This window comes from Primulina tabacum, chromosome 7, assembly GCF_025594145.1.
Source record: "Primulina tabacum isolate GXHZ01 chromosome 7, ASM2559414v2, whole genome shotgun sequence".
In the NCBI taxonomy this organism is placed as follows: Eukaryota; Viridiplantae; Streptophyta; class Magnoliopsida; order Lamiales; family Gesneriaceae; genus Primulina; species Primulina tabacum.
Window position 1 is genome coordinate 6,010,059 of NC_134556.1, and position 21,774 is coordinate 6,031,832.

The window sequence follows — 21,774 nt, forward strand, 5'->3', positions numbered from 1 at the left end:
CTTGTTGCACAAGGTTTTTCTCAAAGGCTTGGAATTGATTATGAAGAAGCGTATTCTCCTGTAATAGATGCAATTACAGTTTCGATATTTGATTAGCTTGGCGGTATCTGAAAATTTAGAAATGCGTCTTATGGATGTTGTTACAGGTTACTTATATGGATCACTTGATAGTAATATATATATGAAAATTCCTGAAAGATTTAAGATGCCTGAAGCACAAAGTTCAAAACCCAGAGAATGTTATTCTGTGAAATTACAAAGATCATTATATGGGTTAAATCAATCTGGCCAAATGTGGTATAATCGGCTAAGTGATCACTTGATGAAAAAGGGATATGTATATAATTCAATATGCCCTTGTGTTTTCATTAAGAAAACAACATCCGGATGCGTAATTATTGTTGTTTATGTTGATGATTTAAACATCATTGGAAAGAACAAGAAAATTCAAGAACTTGTGTCATACTTGAAGGAAGAATTTGAAATGAAGGATCTTGGAAAAACCAAGTATTGTCAGGGTTTACAAATTGAACAAAAAGAATGTGGAATATTTGTTCACCAGACAAATTATACAGAAAAGATCCTTAAACATTTTAATATGGATAAATCAAATCCTTTAAGTACTCCAGTGGTTATTAGATCATTAAACATAGAAAAGGATCCATTCCGTCCATGTGAAGATGATGAAGATATTCTTGGTCCAGAAGTACCATATCTAAGCGCTATCAGTGCCCTTATGTATCTTACAAATTGTACAAGGCCTGACATATCTTTTGTCGTAAATTTATTGGCAAGATTTAGCACATATCCAACAAAGAGACACTGGAACGGAATTAAACATATATTCCGTTATCTACGAGGAACAACAGACTTGGGACTTTGTGTTCAAAAGATGCTAATCCAAGTATAATTGGTTATGCCGATGCTGGATACTTATCTGATCCACACAAGGCACGTTTCCAAACTGGATATGTATTTACTCGTGGAGGCACTGCAATTTCTTGGCGTTTACAGAAACAAACACTCGTAACAACTTCATCAAATCATGCCGAGATTATTGCACTACATGAAGCAAGCCGTGAAGTTGTGTGGTTAAAATCAATGACCAAACATATCCAAATCTTATGCGGATTATCATTCGACGAGAAGCCTGTGATACTATATGAAGATAATGCTGCATGTGTTGCTCAAATGAAAGAAGGATACATAAAAAGCGACAGAACTAAACATATTCATGCTAAGTTCTTCGCATTCACCAAGGAGCTTGAGAAGAATAAATATATTGATGTTCGTCACATTCAATCAAGTGAAAACTCATCAGATCTCTTCACAAAAGCACTTCCTACAACAATATTCAAAAAACACATATATAATATTGGGATGCGCAATCTACGATCTTTGTGAAGAATTGTTCGTGTCAACATGATGGGGAGTTTACGTGACTGCACTCTTTTTTCCTTACTATGGTTTTTATCCCAATGGGTTTTCCTAGTAAGGTTTTTAACGAGGCATTATAAAAACACGTAATGAAGACAATGATTATGATCATCATCACAAGGAGGAGTGTTGAAAATTAATATTTAAAACATATGTATTGAATATTTGAATGTTGAAAATTTGAATGTTGAAAATAAGAGTTGTAAATATTTAAAATTAGTGTGTGATGATGTAGGTAATGATGAATTTATTTTTGGATTATTTGTAAAGAAATTCTATAAATAGATTTCTCATTTGTGAAGAAAATCATAATTTAGTAGAGAGAAAGATATTAAAAAGTGTGTAGTTTGGTAAATTTTGAGAGTTTGATATTTTTATTTTTTACCATAAATTTTTACTTTTTCACAGTAGGTATATCATATATTTATGTCAGTGAGTTTTTAGTATTATAAAATATTTTGTCACATTTATATTTAAACATTTATGATGCGAAAAATTAGATAAAATTTTGGTCAAGAGCCCACTCTTATTCACAAATGTGGTCCGTCCTTGACCTAGAGTCGTGACACCTCAAATCTTGAAAAAAAATAAAAAGAATATTATAAAATACCGTAAATTTTTAAAAACATAAAAAAAATATATCTTTTTTAAATAATTACTTTAACAATAATATCTGATTTTTCCCCGTAAAAAATATGAGTATAGATGTTATGCTTATAGATGATTTTCATTATGTTTCTGTTTCTAGTCAGTTGATCTTTGGGCAAATTGCCCTCAAATCTCTAAACATAAACTGAACTTTTTGTTCAGGAAAAAATGATTTCTGCTTTATGACAGATTATTAATGTTTTCCAACTCCCTATCCCTTGCAAGAATACCAAAATGGTTTTCCAAATATTTTGAGACCCCTTAAAACCCTTGTAATGCATCTTTCATCTCTTTCTTTTCCATTTATCTCTTTCTCCTTCTCAATAATTACTTAATTTTTCTTCCTTAGTTTTACATTTCTTCTTTGCCGTTTTAAGACCCAAAAATAAATTTTTATTAGTTCTAAATTGAAAATTTGAAACTTTATACCACGCGCATTTCGTTGTTTTGAAATTTGGGAAGTTTAATGATTTTGTAGGTAATAATAAATATACATGTTGCTGAAGGAGTAACATTATGTGCATTATGTGAATACCATCACCAAATATGGTGATTTCAATCATAATTAAAAAAATGAGATTTTGGAACCAAAACATTAATTTGGTTTTTAACAAGTACATAAATATTGGTGACCGAACCTCACATACAATTATTCAAAGATGGAACATGAAAAATATATTCCAAAATTATAGAAATAAATATCAATCGTAAGATAAACTTAAATTCACACACCTGATCAAGATTCGTCCATGCCTAGAAGTGGATACGAATACCCTATATTCAGGAACAATGTTGGTCAAATTGAGCACTCTAAATGTATATTGTGAGTATGATAATGCGTGGCTAACTAGAGTGACCTTTGTTGACTTCACAAAATTTTGAATCAAATTAGGCATTGACGACATGTAACTTTGGTACAATCTTGAATGCCTCGACCAATCACCACTCTAATTGGAGAATACCACAATCTAGGACGATAATTTCAATCGAGATTAAAAAATGGGGCAGTATTGGTGGTGGTGCAACTTCTGATGCATTTCTCAAAAGTATAACATAAACAATTTATGTGATATCCAACCAAATACAAAATTCTACGAGAAGTCTGAAAAACATTTTCTTACTATTTGATGCAGTTAAAATAAACGTATAGCGTTTGATGCAACCCGGGCGAAACGGACGAGTCGGGTCAGGAACTCTGCCGGGTAAACTATCAAGATATTGAAGGAAATAGGAGTTAGACGCTGGACTTGGATTGTAACTTCTCGAGCTCCTTGAAGGATCTGTGAATAAGAAAATAACCACGTGAATGGGCGTCGGAGGGGAGTCCGGCATGGCCACTCCGATGCTTAAGTCAGCAGGGTACTCAAGCAATAAAACCAATGTAGCCAAGTGATGGCTGTGATGATTGGTGTGTAGTAAATGAGAGTATTAAATGTGAATTAATATCTGAAAGATAGTAAATGCAAGTAAAGAACCTGATATTTATAGTAGAGGATACAATGATGACCTCGTTTTTCGTGTGAGAGCATTAATTATAATAGGGTGGCTGATTATACCATATTGTTCTGACATGTCAAATCGCACACTTGTCACATCCAGGCCACTTGATTTATTGACCACTTGTAATAATGTCAGAGATAAATCGGCTATAAACACTGTTTATCGGCGGTATTAAATACTTCACTCATATCGAAGTGATCAGGGTGAGGTATTCCTCGGGATTCCTTATAAGAACGTAAATGTATAACTTCTCAGGGAGGTTATGTTTCAGGTGCTCTCGTGGCCTGGCCTCTGATTGACCAGCCCTTCCGTGGGTTCTTCCAGCCATCCTCTCGTTATCCCGGGTAATTTCATGACTCGGGTGCCGATCCATCCTATTACTTTATTGGTATGGTCAGAACCTTCTATTCTCCTGACCCGGGCACTAACCATGGATATTATCCATGACCCGAAAAGTCCCAGGGTTTATCTATGACCCGGGATATCTCGGGGCATCATCACTCCTACCTTAATTAGTCGGGCTAGTGTCCACTCGTTGTCCCGATTAGTCTCGTGTGCCCGGTCAGGAAAATTGTTTGCTTACTCGCTTATTATTATTTTTTAGGCTGATCGTAGTATATGGACACGTGGATTATAGCTGACACAGGCAGTAGGATTTGTCAGAGACTCTTCTTTTTCCAAGAAAATGAATCATTATGATGCATTGATTCATGGACTTGTCTTTTCGAATATCTTCTCGCCTGTATGAATATCTTTGCACTATTTCCGATGGAGATCTGAGCCGTTGGGTCCATTATGGATTAATGGTGTGGATTGGCTTCGCTCTCCTATATATATAACAACCCTTCCTTTGTTCAATGACACCAACACACTTATCTTCTAGAGAATACAATGGCAGGTGCAAGCGGCTCCAAGACTCCTAATATGGCGGAAGAATTCATGAAAACAGCCCGGGAGAAACGAAAGCTGGAACTGGAGGATGAAGTCTTCCATAAAATTATCCACTACTGGGAAAAGCTTCAGAGATTGAAGTTTCTCTACGAGACTGGGGAAGCTAATACTCCTAGACTGGTGATAAAGCTGAAGGAGTATCGGGAACGCCTGCACGTTTCTGAGACAGCTGATCTCTTCAAGGACGATTATGTCTACGAGCTGATGCTCTACAAGGAAAGGAAAATTCTGACGGACATCGTCGAATCCGACAGCTTCCTCAAATCGTCTACTGGAGAAGTAAAGGGCTGGATGACCCTGTGGATGATGTTTGTAGAGGAAGCATATTATGATGTAGTCCGCAAGAATTTCTTTTTCTGAATAAAAGTTATTTTTGTTTTATATCTCCGTTACTTTCCCAGCACCCTTTCCAGGAATAAAAATGCTTGTCCATTTCTAATTCTGTCGAGAATTTCAGTTTTTCCAGATATTGTATTTGTATTAGGAACTGAATAAAATAAATCTCCCTAACTGAGATGCCGGGAGATAAAATTCCTCGTGCTATAAAATAAAATGCCGGGGCCTCAAATCTCCCGGGCTATGATGTAGAATCATAATGACGCATGTATCAATATTAAATTTCTGTCGAAAAACGTTCCATATTTCGAGATGGATAAGAATGATGCTTCGATAACCGTGAACGTCCTCTCGTCTACCTGATACCATTTACGAGGTGCATCCATTAAATGTCATGTGCCTATAAATAAGAGAATAGAAATGAAAGGTGAATATCAGTTCAACATGTCTTCAAGTGACTCCACTAATTGCAGCAACACACACGTCTTAGTAACCAACGCAATGCGTCCTCATCTGGAGGATTTAAAGAAGACGATTGAAGAATTAATCTGGGTGAAGGTCATGTCTACCTGGTACAAGGTTCAAGACCTGAATGATACCTACCGGAACGGTTTGGCTCCTACTCGAGCACAAAGAGCAAGAGCAAGGAAGTACACCCGGGAATTTGAAGTGGATAGAGTTACAGATCTGGCTACCGACCAGGTTCTGTTACACATGATGCTGTGGAAAGAATGGCATCAATTGGAAAAGATCTTAACTGCTGAGTCCTTCATCAATCTTCGGATTCATGAATTGATCGACTGGCTAACTGAATGGAAAATTTCTGTATCTTCAATAATGAATAATGTAACAGTTCGCCGAATCTTTCTTTAATAATAAAAAATTATTAATTATCGTGTCTTATGTTTCTTTATCTCTTGCACACAAATAGGTACAAATAACCAATAAACAATAGTATCCTGGTCTCGAAATCAAATATCGGGTCTTCGTACCATCCGGGCTTATAAGAATATACCGGGGCCTCACATTATTCGAGCCTGTAGATAGTGCCGGGACCTTGCGTTTCCCGGGCTGATATGCTTCGTTAGTTAGTATAACCGGTCAATCCATAAGGATTATTATGATGCATGCTTATTTATGTCGACGAAAATCGTTTCATATTCCAAGGTTATAACACCTAGATATTCGTGTACGTCTTTCCGTCTACTCTGCTCTATTTTCAAGACTAATCCTGACCGTTTATGTATTCAGTCAATGGTGGTGATCAACTTTCCTTTTGGGTAAATAGGAAGGCGCTTCGACTGCCTAGGGCCTCTTTACCTTCTTCAATATTAAATGTCACCTTCCTATAAATAAGACGATATGGATGAAATGAGTATTAGTTCATCATGTCGAGCTCAAGTGATTCCAGTGTCTGCAGCAGTACAGTCTCTTCCATTGGTGCACATAGCCAAATACCAGCCGAGCTACGTCCTTACGTGGAGAATCTAAAAAGAACTGTCGAAGAGTATATCGAAGTAAAGGTTATGTCCACTTGGTACAAGATCCAAGATATTACCATCTCTTACTAGAATGGCCTGGCTCTTACTCGTGCACAGAGAGCAGTGGCGAGGAAATGTAGGCGAGAGCTTGAAATAGCTCGAAATGCAGACCTAGCCACCGACCAAGCTCTGTTGCATGCTATGCTGTGGAAGGAGTGGCATCATTTGAACAAGATTTCAACCGCCGAGTCCTTCACCAATCTCTACTTTCAAGAGTTGACTGATTGGATGAATGAATGGCAAGATTATGTATCTTCTAGAATAGCTGTAATACGACGCCGACCATTTCCTTAATGAAAATTTTAATGTATCTTGCTACTTTATATCTTTTGTGAACAAGTCGGCATAGATTAAGAATCAATAAACAAGAAAACCATAAGCTATTAATTGATCGCTGGGTCCTCGTGCCACCCGCGCTTAAGATAATACGCTGGGGCTTCGTACCACCCGGGCTTAAGATAGTATGCCGGGGCTTCGTACCACCCGAGCTTAAGATAGTATGCCGGGGCTTCGTGCCACCCGGGCTTAGGATAATACGCTGGGGCTTAACCTTCTCTGATCATTTAATACGATGTCAGAACGACGCATCCCCCTCTGACAAGCTGTCGGGAACTGTCCGTATTCCGAGCATGTGAATGACTATAATTTCTCGATTTGTGCACACGTCTTTTCAAATATCCCGTCCAATGATGCCGCTCAATTTCTGAGGCTGATCTGGTCCGTTCGATCTGCTTTAGATCAACGGTATAGATCACCCTCTTCCCCTATATATAGTATATGACTGGTTTTCAAAATTCACTTGCAAATTCCCTTGTAGCGAAGCTCTGCCAAATTCTTCTCTCGAGCTTTTCCGTCACGCGGATGTTATTCCGGCGATCTTTCCGTTCATCGACAACCGGTCACCATCTCCATTTCTTCCTAGTAAGTCTCCTTTCCTCATTTACCCTTTTCATTATGTCAAACTCCACATCTTACACGTCCGGAAAAAATGTCAGGGGCCGATCGGAAGATAACTCCCCGACCCCTTCTGAGACCTCCGTTCGCCTTCCAGTAGGCATTCCCATTCCCCATTCTCGACCTCTTAAAAAATCCAAAGCTTCTTCTTCTCGACCTGCTGGTTCCCAGGGCAAGGGAAAAGAGAAGGCCACAGGTCCCCCGTGGTTTTCCACTTTGACTTGTACCCTTCGCCCGGGTAGTATAGAGGAGTTGAAATCTTTGGGCTCCATCCCTTCTACTTATGACATCAAAATTCCCGGACCGAACGATCACTCAGATACCCCTCCCCCCGGCTATCATGCTTTCTTTCTTGAGCAGCTCAAGAGTGGTCTCCGCTTCCCGGTACACCACTTCTTTGAGGGAGTTGCCCGATTTTTCAACCTTCCCCTCAACCACCTCCATCCTAACGCTTTTCGTATTATGGCCTGCTACTTTTGTACAGTTCCGTATGAAACAACTTCTCATCAATTCTTCAATTTTTCATTATTTTTATTCTTGCCGGTTTAATGATGGGGTCTTTTCTTTTATGGCCCGGATGCATTACCGGTTCTTAACTGATATCCCTTCCTCTTTGAAGGGATGGAAGACAAAAATTTTCTTTCTTCAATTCCCGACTCTCCCTACCAGTGCCTTGGGCTTTCTTTCTGCTATGCCCTCCCAACCCGAGCTTCCCCGGGATTACAAACTCCTCCCTCCTTTTATCCAAGCCTAGGGGGCCCTAGAAAAACAATCTTATCTTTCCTCTGTATTGATTGGGGGGGACAACTTGATTCATTATGGGATTGGGTCCCGGCCTGAAGACCCCGTGGACAAGATAATAGATGAGTTCAATCACCCCTGGGTCGCAGGCTGGTAAAGTATTATCTTACCATTATTTCCCTTTATGTATCCTTCACATGCTTGGTCATCTGACATGATGTTTTTGTAATGCAGCCGAGGTCATGATCAGGGCGAGTTTCCAGGAGGCCGCGGCCAAGAGAAAGGCCGAACAAAAGAAAGCCCGGGCTGAGAAAAAAGCTCGGGAAACTCAAGAAGAGGAAGAACGCCAAGCCCGGGCGTTGGCTGAAGCCCGAGAAACTGAAGGACAAGGGGACGAAACAGAAATGATGGTTCGGGGGAACCCATTCTTCCCCAGGAAGAATCCACCGTCCCAGCTACCGAAGAGGATCCAGCTCCTCTTAATCAGCGAAAGAGGAAGGCCATCCAGGAGCCGGTGGTGGTAGTAGAGGATGAAGTCGAGGAGGTCGTCCGGTCTCCTCCTATGACAGATTCTTCTACCGGGCCCTCTGGGGAAGGCCTTGGGTTATCCCCAACATCTTTGGGGAAGATATCAGCGCGGACCTTCTTAAAATGATCCGGGACCTTCTTCGTCCTGACGAGGTAGCACACCTTCAGGGACTCCATCCCAACATGCTTCTCTGAGAAGGAACGTCCCGGGTTTTTTCTGTAAGTTTAGGAAATTGTAACCCCCCCGCCTTTTCTCTTTTCTCTCCCTTTCTCTCTCTTTTTTTTTTTTGTAAGCTTTGTAGCTTTATCCCCTTGTTTGAACAATATTTTCAGGGCCTGCAGATGCTCGTACATTCTTACGAGCGAGTAGCTAACGTAGCTAAAGGGGCCAATGCTCGGACTACCTCGGCCCAGGAGACGCATGCTAAACTCCGAGAGGAGGTGGGCCGTTTGAGAGAGCTTCACGAGCATGTGTTGGCTCGGGAGAGGGCTGTCTAGGAGCAACAAATGGATCTGATACGGGCGGAGCTGACAGTGGCCCGAGCAGAGACACAAGCGTTAAGGGAGGAAGCCGAGTCCTCCCGTGCTCGATCTGATGGTCTCCAGGCTGCCGTATCCCTTCTTAAGACTGCTCAGGAGGAGCAGATGACCAACTTTTTAAAATCTCCTGAGTTTAAGCTGATGTTGGCCAAGAAAGCCTTCCCGTACTTTGAACAGGGCTTCAACAAGTGCCTGGAACAATTCGAGGAGGCGGGTTTGGTCCCAGCTGACCAGGAAGATTTTCCAGATTTAGAAAAGGCAGCAGCCTCTCTCCCACACGAGGAGGAGGAGCAGAACAAGGAGCAGGATCCCAAATAAAACTAGTTTTTTTTTTTTTACTCCCGGGTTCCGGGCACTTTGTAAATATCTTCTTTGTTAATGAGATCTCTTCATCGCATTTGATAACGGCTTCCCCGATATTCCTAGATTTGAAAGTATAACCGAGGTACGGTTCCACCGGGCCAGGGTACGGATCTTTGGACTTGAAAGTATAACCGGGGTACGGGTCCACCGGCCCAGGGTACGGGTCCCTGGACTTGAAAGTATAACCGGGGTATGGGTCCACCGGGCCAGGGTACGGGTCCCTGGACTTGATAGTATAACCGTGTACGGGTCCACCGGGCCAGGATACGGGTCCCTGGACTTGAAAGTATTTGAACACTTTCTCGAACAATATTTTTATTTGATGTAGAAATCAGTAGATACAAGTATTTTCTACACATAATATCTCTTTAAATGAAAAGCATTCCATGGCCTCTTGAGAGTTTGTCCCAAAGAATCTTCAAGATAATAAGCTGCACCAGAACTGATTCTTTGAATTATTTTGAGGGGTCCTTCCCATTTTGCTTCCAATTTCCCTACAGTCGCCCACCGGTTTCACCTTTTTCATGACCAAGTCCCCTATCTGAATGTTTCGCGCCCGAACATTCTTATTATAGGATTTCATTACCCGGCTACGATAAGCTTCCATTCGAATGTTAGCTCTGTCTCGCCTTTCTTCGACCAGATCAAGTTCAATGGCCCGGGACTGATCATTGTGATTTGGGAGGACTCTATCTGAATAGAAGATTGCCCGATCTCCACTGGCAGGACTGCTTCTGACCCATAGACAAGGCTATAGGGTGTTTCCCGAGTAGATGATCGAGGAGTAGTTCGGTAAGCCCATAAGACACTTGGCAATTCCTCTACCCAATCTTTTCCTTTCCCATGGAGCCGGGCCTTCAGTGCTTGCACGAGGATCCTGTTAGTTACTTCCGTCTGGCCATTAGCCTGAGGGTAGGCTACTGAGGTGAAGGATTGAATAATCTTCATTTCATGACACCAGGAGGTGATCTTTTTTCCCTGGAATTGTCTTCCATTGTCGGAAATTAGCTTCCTAGGGATGCCATATCTGCAAACAATGTTTTTCCAAAGAAATTTCATAACTTCGTCTTCAGTAATCCTGGCTAATGGCTCAGCTTCCACCCACTTGGAGAAATAATCAATAGCCACTAGAAGAAATCTTTTTTGTGCCCGGGCCATGGGGAAGGGGCCCACTATATCTAGACCCTATTGATCAAAAGGGCATGAGGCGGAGATTGGTTGCATACTTGCAGTTGGGCGATGGTGAAAATTGGAATAGTGTTGGCAACCCTGGCATTTTTGGACTAGTCTGGCGGCATCTTGATCCATCCGGGGCCACCAAAATCCTGCTAATAGGGCTTTTTGAGACAGGGCCATCCCTCCCAAGTGTTCTCTACAGCATCCTTCATGAATTTCCCGGAGGATGTACTCTACTTCACTTTCTGAGATACATTTCAATAGAGGACCCAGGTATGATCGCCTGTAAAGAGTGTTGTTCAATAGAGTGAACCTGGGTGCTTGCTTCTTTATCTTTAAAGCCTGAACTCGGTCAATCGGAAGCTTGGCATGGACTATGTATTCAATCAGGGAAGTCATCCATGAAGTTATTTGGGTAGGTGATGCCTCATCAACAGATAGTACCAATCGGGTAAAACACATGATTTCCCGGGTACTTACTTCGGACATAGAAGCGGCTAACTTGGCCAGACTATCAGCTTCCCCATTCTCTCCCTGGGGGATTTGTTCAATGCTCCAGTCGGTAAAAGTGGCAGCTCGGGCTGTTATGAGTTTCAAGTATTTGATCATTTTTTCATCTTTGGCCTCGTAAGCACCCTTAATTTGTTGTGCCACTAACTGAGAATCAGAGTAAATAATTACTCGAGAGGCTCCAACTTCACGGGCGGCTTGTAATCCTGACAAAACAGCTTGATATTCAGCTTCGTTATTTGTAATCCGGGAATCGATTCTCAGGGCCAATTTTATCTTTTCTCCGAATGGGGCGACTATGACCATTGCAACTCCGCATCCGGATAGATTCGAAGCACCATCAACGAAGACTCTCCATACTTCCTCCTCTATCGGTTGGATCATTTCTATCAAGAAGTCTGCCAGAGCCTGAGCTTTGATAGCGGCCCGGGGTTGATACTCAATGTCGTATTCCCCCAGCTCTATTGTCCACTTGACCATTCTTCCTGAGACTTCCGAATGTGTCATTATTCTTCCGAGTGGAGAATTGGTGAGGACCACTATCGGATGAGACAAAAAGTATGGCCTCAATTTTCGGGCGGTCACTACCAGGGCTAGGGCTATTTTTTCCACTTCACTATACTTCAACTCTGCTCCTCGGAGGGCGTGACTAACATAATACACGGGCCTTCTGATCTGTCCCTTCTTTCTTGATGAGAACAGTACTGACAGCATGTTCAGTGGCAGACAAATAAATCCACAGCTTTTCCCCCGGCTCCGGCTTTACCAGAACAGGTAACTCGGATAAGTGTTTTTTCAAGTCTTGGAAAGCCTGTTCGCACCCTTCATTCTAACCAAACTTCTGGGCCTTTCTGAGGACTTGAAAAAAAGGATAGCTCCGGTGAGCAGATCGAGAGATGAATCGGGACAAAGCAGCAATCCTCCCGGTCAATTTCTGTACATCCCGAGTAGATTGAGGGGAAGGCATGTCAATCACAGCTTTTATCTTTTCCGGGTTGACTTCAACTTCCTCTGTCTGTAACCATGAAACCCAGAAACTTTCCACTCTTGACCCCGAACACACATTTGGCCGGGTTGAGCTTAATCTCATACTTTTCCAACGTGGCAAAAGTCTCTGTCAAATCATCAATAAAACAAGACATTTCTCGAGTCTTAATCAAGATATCATCCACATATACCTCAATATTCCTGCCTATCTGCTTTTGGAAGACTTGACTCATTAGGCGTTGGTATGTGGCCCTGCATTCTTTAATACAAATGGCATGACCACATAGCAAAAGGTGCCCCCAGAAATGATGAAGCTGGCATTATCTTGATCTTCTCGGGCCATGGGGATTTGGTGATAACCCTGATATGCATCCATGAAACTTAGTAACTCAAAGCCGGAAGTTGAATCCACCAACTGATCGATTCGAGGAAGTGGGTAACAATCATTCGGGCAAGTTTTGCTCAGATCCCGGAAATCTACACACATCCTCCACTTTCCTGTGACTTTAGGAACAAGGACCACATTAGAGAGCCATGTGGGAAATTGGACTTCCCTTATGTGGCCAGCTCCCAACATTTCCTTCATCTGCTCTTCTATGATTTTGTCTTTTTCGGGCCCGAAGTGCCTTTTCTTCTGTTTTATAGGTCGGGATCCAGGGATGATGTTCAATTTGTGCTTGGCTACTTTGGGTGATATTCCCACAAGTTCCTGTTGGGACCATGCAAAAATAGAGATATTAGCTCTTAAACAAGCTAGGAGTTTTACCCGGGTGGAGTCTTCCAGGTCTCGGGCCACTCAGATACTTTTTCCTGGTTCTATTTCGACCACCTCTTGCTCGTCCTCTGCAACAAAATTTACTTCATTCCCTTCTACCTCCTTTGCTCCCTGAGCCACTTTCTTTCCCCTGTCCTCCCTTCTCGCCTTTTTCTGATCTACTCGGATTGTTTCACCATAGCATTTCCGGGATGAGGGTTGGTCTCCCTTAACCTCTCCCACCTGCCCTCGTATCGGGAACTTGATCTTCTGGTGATAAGTGGAGGCTACAGCTCTCATCTCGTTCATAGCTGGCCTTCCAAAGATTATGTTATACGAAGATGGGGCATCTACTATGGTGAAAACTTTCATAATTGTCTTCCTCAAATCTCCACTTCCAAGTGTTAGGGGTAGAGTGATTTCCCCTTCAGGGTATACAGCATGACCGACAAAGCCGAACAGAGCAGTCGCAACAACTTCCAGCGGATATTCATGTAAATCCATCTGGACCAGGGCTTCCTTGAAAATAATATTAACAGAACTCCCATTATCCACAAAAACTCTCCACACGTCATAATTAACGACCCGGGCCTGAATGACCACAACATCATTATGAGGTAGGCTGACTCCTCTGAGGTCTTCCGGGCCAAAACTAATAACCGGCTCACTTCGATCCCTCCCATCAACTTCTAAGCACACTCTTCTACCCCTTGCTTTCCTGGCTCGGTTGGAATCACCATCAGTAGATCCTCCCGAAATCATTTTGATCACTCCTCGGATAGGGGGAAGGTCTTTTCGTTCCACTTGTCTGCTTTTTTCTTCCCGAGAGTTCCCTTCTGTTCTCCTGCTTCCACTGGGGATGTCACCCGATCTCCTAGGAACATTCGGTCCAGGTCGTCGCGATACCCAGGGCGGCGACCTGGGCTCCTCCCGAGTAGGGCGATATTCCGGCTCAGTATGCTTCTTAAATCCCTTCCTTAGGGATCGGCATTCATTCGTGTTGTGGGAGCATTCTTTATGTAGGGTGCAATATCTGACCTTCTCTGATCGCACCGGCCGGACTGTGAGATTAGGGAGTGGGGCCACATCCGAGCTGCATTCTTGAACTTCCATACCCCGGGCATTTCTCAAGGGAACATGAGAAAGATGCCCGGAACCACTCCTCTTGTTACTTCTTTCCTCAGGCCTGACAGCTCGGTCTCCCCTTGCTCTCTTCAATGCTTCTCTCTTCTGGTGCTGGGCTTCTTCCATATTGATGTGCTTTTCTGCCCGGGACAAAAGATCTTCGAAATCTCCGGGTAGTTTTTTGGTGAGGGAGCGGAAGAAATCCCCTTCTAGCAATCCTTGCGTGAAAGCAGTAGTTTTCGTCTCGGGCGCGAAAGCAGGCACATCTAAGGCTACTCGGTTGAATCTTTTGATATAAGCTCTTAGAGTTTCCTCCGGGCGCTGCTTTACCTCGAATAGGCTAAATGCGGTTCTTTTATATTCCTTGCTACTGCTGAACTGATGTAAGAACACCTTCTGAAAATCTTCGAAAGAAATAATACTCTGAGGAGCTAAACCCTCGAACCACCTTTGAGCCGAGTCAATCAGAGTGGTTAGAAACACTTTGCATTTAATTTGGTCCCCATAACAATGCAACATAGCCATGTTTTCGAAACGAGCGAGGTGCTCTTCGGGGTCAGAACTCCCATCGTAGTCCTTGATTTTAGCCGACTTGAAATGCCCGGGTAATGGTTCCCGAACAATGATGTCAGAAAATGGGCAACCTTTTGCAACTGGAGCGCTGCCTTTAGAACCAACATGCCCCTCTAACACTTTCACTTTTTTCCTCAATTCTTCCAATTCTTCCGCAACAATGGGAGACTTAGAACCCGCACTTGATTCCCCCTCCTCTTCCCTTCTCTCTTCCCTTCGCGGCTGTTCATGTTGTTGCTCGGGATGACTGGCATGGTGAGAGGTGGCCTTCTTTGCCGTGGCCATCTTAACAGCATCAGTTATAATCTTCTGTAACTCCTCGGGGGTTAAATGAATGGTAGGCTGAGGACCATTAGGGGGAGGACCACCAGCACCAGAGATACGAGTGTTGTTTTCTCCCTGAACATTAGTGTTGTTTTGATTCGCTGTTCTTCTGGTAGGAGCCATATCAACATCTTAGAACTCAGAATTTCCCACAGACGGCGCCAATGATGCAACCCGGGCGAAACGGACGAGTCGGGTCAGGAACTCTACCGGGTAAACTATCAAGATATTGAAGGAAATAGGAGTTAGACGCTGGACTTGGATTGTAACTTCTAGAGCTCCTTGAAGGATCTGTGAATAAGAAAATAACCACGTGAATGGGCGTCGGAGGGGAGTCCGGCGTGGCCACTCCGATGCTTAAGTCAGCAGGGTACCCAAGCAATAAAACCAATGTAGCCAAGTGATGGCTGTGATGATTGGTGTGTAGTAAATGAGAGTATTAAATGTGAATTAATATCTGAAAGATAGTAAATGCAAGTAAAAAACCTGATATTTATAGTAGAGGATACAATGATGACCTCGTTTTTCGTGTGAGAGCATTAATTATAATAGGGTGGCTGATTATACCCTATTGTTCTGACATGTCAAATCGCACACTTGTCACATCCAGGCCACTTGATTTATTGACCACTTGTAATAATGTCAGAGATAAATCGGCTATAAACACTGTTTATCGGCGGTATTAAATACTTCACTCATATCGTAGTGATCAGGGTGAGGTATTACTCGGGATTCCTTATAAGAACATAAATGTATAACTTCTCAGGGAGGTTATGTTTCGGGTGCTCTCGTGGCCTGGCCTCTGATTGACCGGCCCTTCCGTGGGTTCTTCCAGCCATCCTCTCGTTATCCCGGGTAATTTCATGACTCGGGTGCCGATCCATCCGATTACTTTATTGGTATGGTCAAAACCTTCTATTCTCCTGACCCGGGCACTAATCATGGATATTATCCATGACCCGGAAAGTCCCAGGGTTTATCTATGACCCGGGATATCTCGAGGCATCATCAGCGTTGATTGGGGATGTAAGATCCGACTGGTTGGTAAAGTGGCCATCTAGCTGATCCATGTAAACATTATACAGTTAACTTTGTGGGGCATCACATGCATAACAAATACTCGTCAGGAGACGTTGGGTGAGTATCTGGCGTAGACACTTCGACTGCTCAAGTTAGTAAACAGTTCAAAGAAAATCTTTGAAAACTTAAGAATTTGAGCAAAAATGAGAGCATACATTGAATGCTTTGGGAGTTCTTCTATTTATATATTTTTAGGAGTGTCTAATAGTCTTGAACTTTTGCAAACACAATCTAAATTATGGGTCTCAATAGTGTTAATTCAACAAATAACTGATTAAATTAGGCTTATTAAATCAGACTTATTAATCCAACAAATAATTAATCGAGTTGGATTAATTAATTAGATTGAACTTGTACTCATCATCGGCCTCTCACTCTTTAGTAGCCTCAGGAAGATAGATGTGATCGAGAGCATTTTTTTGAACGATTTTATTTCCCTTCCTATGCAATAAACCCGATATATTTCTGATGCGATAATAAAATATCTTGAATCGATGATCACGAACCAATTTTTTCAATAAACCCAGTCAAAATGCTCCAAAAATATAACTGTGTATCAAAGTAAACGGGTGAGATGACTCCTGCCAGAAGGCGAAGCCACTCTGACGCTCAAGTTAGTATAATGTTTGAGAGAAAAATATAAGACTGATATAAATAATTGTACATGAAAGCGTACCTTGATTAGGGTTAGGAGCCCTTTATTTAGAGGTGTGAAGTCTTAGATGGTATAGAATTTTGTAATATATGGTAAATAGATTTGTGCATATCCATATAATATTTTGTAATATCTATAAAATATAATTGATGATATGATATGATTTTTACCATATCATCAATAGTATCCCCCACAGAAAAGTGACGACGAGTGAAATGATGGAGGAACGTTAAATGAATGAAATTATATTTTAGAGTAGTAAGCAATATAATAATATAGCTACATGTAACAATGCCCTTAGAGCATTTGTTATGGAGTGTGCTTTCAGAGATGAGCAAAATTAAGCGGTCAATGTAGTCATCTGATACTGAATAGATAGTAAAATGATTTTTCCTCTTGAGTCGCTAGAGAGTCAAAAGAGCCAAGAGTGGCTATACTCCTCAATAAGAAGTCAGGTAAAGATGTCGAGACCAGCATAAATAAGAAGTTCGAGATATAATATCGACTGTCGTGAGAAGATAATACATGTCCGAGTAGGCCATGATTAAGAGTCCGAACCAAAATACAGTTTGATATGATGATCTGAGCTGTTTGGAAATCATACTCAAATAAGAGTTGTTGATTAATACCTGCTAAAAGTCGAGCTCAGATGAAGAGCCATAAAGAATATCCTGCTAATAACCGAGCTAAAATGATAAGCTATAGATAAGATCCTGTTGAAATCGAGCTCAAATGATGAGCTATAGAAAAGATCTTCCTGAAAACCGAGCTCAAATACAGAGCAATAGATCATAGTCTGCTGAAAATCGAGCTCAAATAAAGAGCTATAGATCAAAGTCTGCTGAAAAATGAGCTCAAATAAAGAGCTATAGATAAGATTCTCCTGAAACCTGAGCTCAAATAAAGATCTATAGGTAATAGTCTGTTGAAAACCGAGCTCAAATAAAGAGCAATAGATTAAGAATCGAATTACTGTTATCAAGCGCGAGGTCGAACTTATATGTTTTCGAAGCTGAGTTGGACTTACTGAATGACGAACGCCAGGTCAGACTTGTATATTTGCCAAGCAGAGTTGGGCTTACTGAGGGCCAAGCGCGAGGTCGAACTTGTATATTTGCCAAGCAGAGTTGGGCTTACTGAGCGCCGAGCGCAAGGTCGGACTTGTATATTTGCCAAACAGAATTAGACTTATTGAGTGCCGAGCGTGAGGTCAGACTTGTATATTTGCCTAAGCAGAGTTGGGCTTACTGAGGTGCCGAGCAAGGTCGGGCTTATTTAATTGCTAAGCTGATTTGGACTTACTGAGGTGCCGAGCAAGGTCAGGCTTACTGAGGTCCTGAGCAAAGTCGTGCTTATGTAATTGCCAAGCAGAGTTGGACTTACTGAGGGGCGGAGCAAGGTCGAGCTTACTGAGGTGCCGAGAAAGGCCGGGCTTATATATTTGCCAAGCAGAGTTGGGCTTACTGAGTGCCAGCACGAGGTCGGACTTGTATATTTGCCAAGCAGAGTTGGACTTACTGAGTGTCGAGCGTGAGGTCGGACTTGTATATTTGCCAAAGCAGAGTTGGGCTTACTGAGCTGCCAAGCAAGGTCGGGCTTATGTAATTGCCAAGCAGAGTTGGACTTACTGAGGTGCCAAGCAATGTCGGGCTTATATATTTGCCAAGCAGAGTTGGACTTACTGAACGCCGAGCACGAGGTCAGACATATATTTTTGCCAAGCAGAGTTTGGCTTACTGAGTGCCGAGCGCGAGGTCGGACTTGCTGAGGCGCCGAGCGATGTCGGGATTACTGAGATGCCGAGTGATGTCAAGCTTGCTGAAGGGCTGAGCTGGGAGTGCCTGCTAGTGAAAATCACATGAGTTGAGCCCAGGCACGGTGCATCGAGTATATTGTAGGACACTTCAATGAAGCACAAGAAAGGAGACAAAAGAGAGCCAAAAATAATTATCTCAAATATTTGAAATGGATGATGCAACATAAGAAATGTATTATAAAAAATCCTTGTTCGGATAATGATAAAATCTCAAGTACATGAAACTTATCACGCGAATAAAATATTCTGATCTTTGTAAAAATTATCTTGTCGCAGTGAGAAAAATATTGTCACTTTAATAAAATCAAGCATGACAAATACTTGATGCGATAAGGTAAGGGTTGAGCATATGTGTCTCCGACTATTCACATAAAAATGTGAAACACCCAGTGAAATCCATCTCGCGTAAGTGAAGTTCAACGTAAAATATCATCAATGATGTCATGCTATGCTTGGGACATACAAATGCTTTATGAAATAATGCGAGGTTCGAGCTCATGTGGCCTCGAATTACTAATTTAGGATAACAGATAAGAACCACCTGGTGACGTCTCGAGTGGAAGCAATATTAAAAATCACCAAATATAGTCGTGAAGTCATGCTAGACCTTAACAGTGTGTTTGGCAACCAGGATTTGGGAGGCTTTCATGGGATTTGGAATTGGATTTGGAAATTCAAGTATTTGAAATTCCATTTGGTATTTGGTTTAAAATTTAAAAATAGTATTTACAAATTCATTTCTTATTTGGAGAAAAAAGGATTCGAATTTGGAATCTTAAAATTTTACTAAGCTACCCTTAGAAATTATATAAACATAAATAACCCAAAGAACTTTAGAAATTGATAATTCTTCTTTATTATTTCTGTTTGTAAATTCAAAAATTAATTATTATTTATTAATCATAGTGCACATAAAATAATAATTAAAAAATCATCAAACAACTTCAAACTTTAACAGTGAAATTAATTATTAAACGTAAAAAGAGGCTTTGGTAATTACTATAATTTTTATTATATTAATCAGTAAATAACACACGAAACTTATAAAATTTAAATGAAATCTTTCAACTTCCAAAAAAAAGTTAAAAATTCTAACCATTTAGAAATTTTTGCCGGAGAAAGTTGACTGATGATAATGATGTGTTGATGAGAATGATGTGTTGGATAAAACAGTAATTGTTTGTTTTTAAAATCCAAATCCCACCAAATCTTATCAAATTTGATGGGATTTGGATATACTCATTGAAATCCCATAAAATTCTAAACAAATCCGAATTCTTTTTTTGAATCACCTTGCCAAACAGTAAAAATAGGATTTTGAAATCCAAATCCTATGAAATCTTCCCAAATCCTGGTTGCCAAACACACTTTAAGGATCTTTGCTCCCAAAATCTAGTAAATAAGGAATTATCAAAGCTCAACCAAACAACCACTGTAGGATTTCAGCATGTTTTAATATTGAAGTTAGATCCATCACTCAGAATAATCCAACATCACTCATGAGCCCGTACTGTTTGACTGAATAAAGTAATACAACTAGGGAATTTGTATAAAGATTTAGTTAGATCTATACAGTGAGGATTTGAGCTGAGGCAATTCCTTATAAATATTTCCACAAATTATGATAAGGATTCAGAGTATGCATTAGTGTAAAAAATGCTATAGAACTAAAGAACAACAGTCTCTAATTTAAATAATTTAGTAGACGAAAAAATGCAAAAACCAAGACAGTGACCCCTAGCCAAGACATAATCTTAATTTGTGGTTCAAGCATAGCTATAAGCAACTATCCGGAATTGATCCCGTTTGTCATGGGTTGTGACATCAAATCAAAATATGAACTCATGATAACATATCACAAGAATTGGCAAGAAAATCGTCCGAAACATAGGCAGCCTCAAATTTGAATAAGTGAGAAATCTAGTTTGGTAAATAAATATTTAAACCGAAACCATGTTTACATAATCCACTCTGAGCGTATAATGACCAAAGATTATGAAATCGTATGGCCTAAGAAAATTTCTGGAGGAAGAGTAGCACCTTTTCCAAAAGCATATGGTAAAACAAATTAATAAACAATAAAATAAATATGATGGGTATGAAAGGTGACCAAACCAGAGATTCAAAACCTAATGAGCCACTTCACTCTTTATGCCGCTTAAAGGTTTTGATGATTGTTTTCGACCGACATAGACTTCTTTGGCAAAAATAAATGGTAGAGGGATGAAGGTTATCATGTAAAACATAATGACACCCAATAAAATAGAAACACAAGCTTTGGGGCAATTCAACGTACACAATCCAATACTCTCTAATCAATAGTGCTCCGGCAAATTTCTTTTGGAAATTAGAATGACATCTAAAAGAAAATTATCAGCATAGGAAATTTCGCATGAAATATCTGTTGGATCTCGGATTTCTACGTGCCCAAACATAGCGGAAGTTTAAAAAAAAAATTTAGATTTTGACTTTCAAGAACCTTTTGGACACTCATATGGTTTTTACAATTAAGCATTCATAGGAAGTAAATCGTTATACCTTTGGTGAATAGATCACTAGGCTCCAACTATCACGGGGTTAGCAGAGATAGCTCTTGATGAATTCTCTACGAACTTTCTTCAGATGTCCTTTGTGTATTCTCCTAATCAGGTCCACCGACTATATGATTTGTTCCTCTTCCAAATTGCACTAGAAAATTTGGAAGAAGTTCTAACGTTAGAGAGAAAAATAAGAGAGACGACTCAAACCCTTATTCTCAAGGGAGAGGAGGCCGAAATAATAGAGGTGGAGGAGGAGTGTGTTTTCCGAAAAACACAATGGTGAGGTGGCTAGGGTTAGACCTTGTTAACACTTATTTATAATTAAGCCATCACCTAATAATCATAATTAACATTAATGAGTTTGATTAATTAAATGGGCTAGTCCAACTAGTTTAATTAATTAATCAAAGTCTATTAAGAACTTTAATTATTTAGTATGTTGGACTTGTACTCCTACAAGCCCATTAAATATACTTCTCACCAATTTTAATTTAATAAATATAAACTCAACTTTTGAGCTTAATAAATAAAATCGATTATAAATTCAACTATTTGAATTTTATCACCTCCAAAATATAATAAATTAATTCTCAAATTTTATAAATTCAACTCATTGAATTTATTCTCCCAAAATTTAATTATCATAAATTTAACTCATTGAATTTATTTTCTCAAAATTTAATTATCATAAATTC

At 40.6% G+C, this 21,774-nt stretch overlaps 2 protein-coding genes and 2 long non-coding RNA genes across 4 annotated transcripts; 1 reads left to right on the plus strand and 3 right to left on the minus strand.

Annotated features, from left to right (window-relative positions):
* Window positions 1-10,724: 10,724 nt before the first annotated feature.
* On the minus strand, window positions 10,725-11,732 carry LOC142550512 (uncharacterized). Its single transcript, XM_075659586.1, has one exon. The coding sequence runs from the start codon at window positions 11,730-11,732 to the stop codon at window positions 10,725-10,727; it is 1,008 nt and encodes a 335-aa protein (XP_075515701.1).
* Window positions 11,733-12,444: 712 nt separating this feature from the next.
* On the minus strand, window positions 12,445-15,111 carry LOC142550513 (uncharacterized). Its single transcript, XM_075659587.1, has 2 exons — window positions 13,042-15,111; window positions 12,445-12,921 (listed from the first exon to the last, which is right to left on the minus strand). The coding sequence occupies exons 1-2, from the start codon at window positions 15,109-15,111 to the stop codon at window positions 12,445-12,447; spliced, it is 2,547 nt and encodes an 848-aa protein (XP_075515702.1).
* A 1,680-nt stretch (window positions 15,112-16,791) lies between these two features.
* On the minus strand, window positions 16,792-18,486 carry LOC142550478 (uncharacterized). The gene is made up of 2 exons (XR_012821384.1): window positions 18,406-18,486; window positions 16,792-17,564 (listed from the first exon to the last, which is right to left on the minus strand). It is a non-coding gene; the product is annotated as an uncharacterized LOC142550478 (long non-coding RNA).
* Window positions 18,487-19,024: 538 nt separating this feature from the next.
* On the plus strand, window positions 19,025-20,831 carry LOC142550479 (uncharacterized). Its single transcript, XR_012821385.1, has 2 exons — window positions 19,025-19,155; window positions 19,914-20,831. It is a non-coding gene; the product is annotated as an uncharacterized LOC142550479 (long non-coding RNA).
* Window positions 20,832-21,774: the final 943 nt, after the last annotated feature.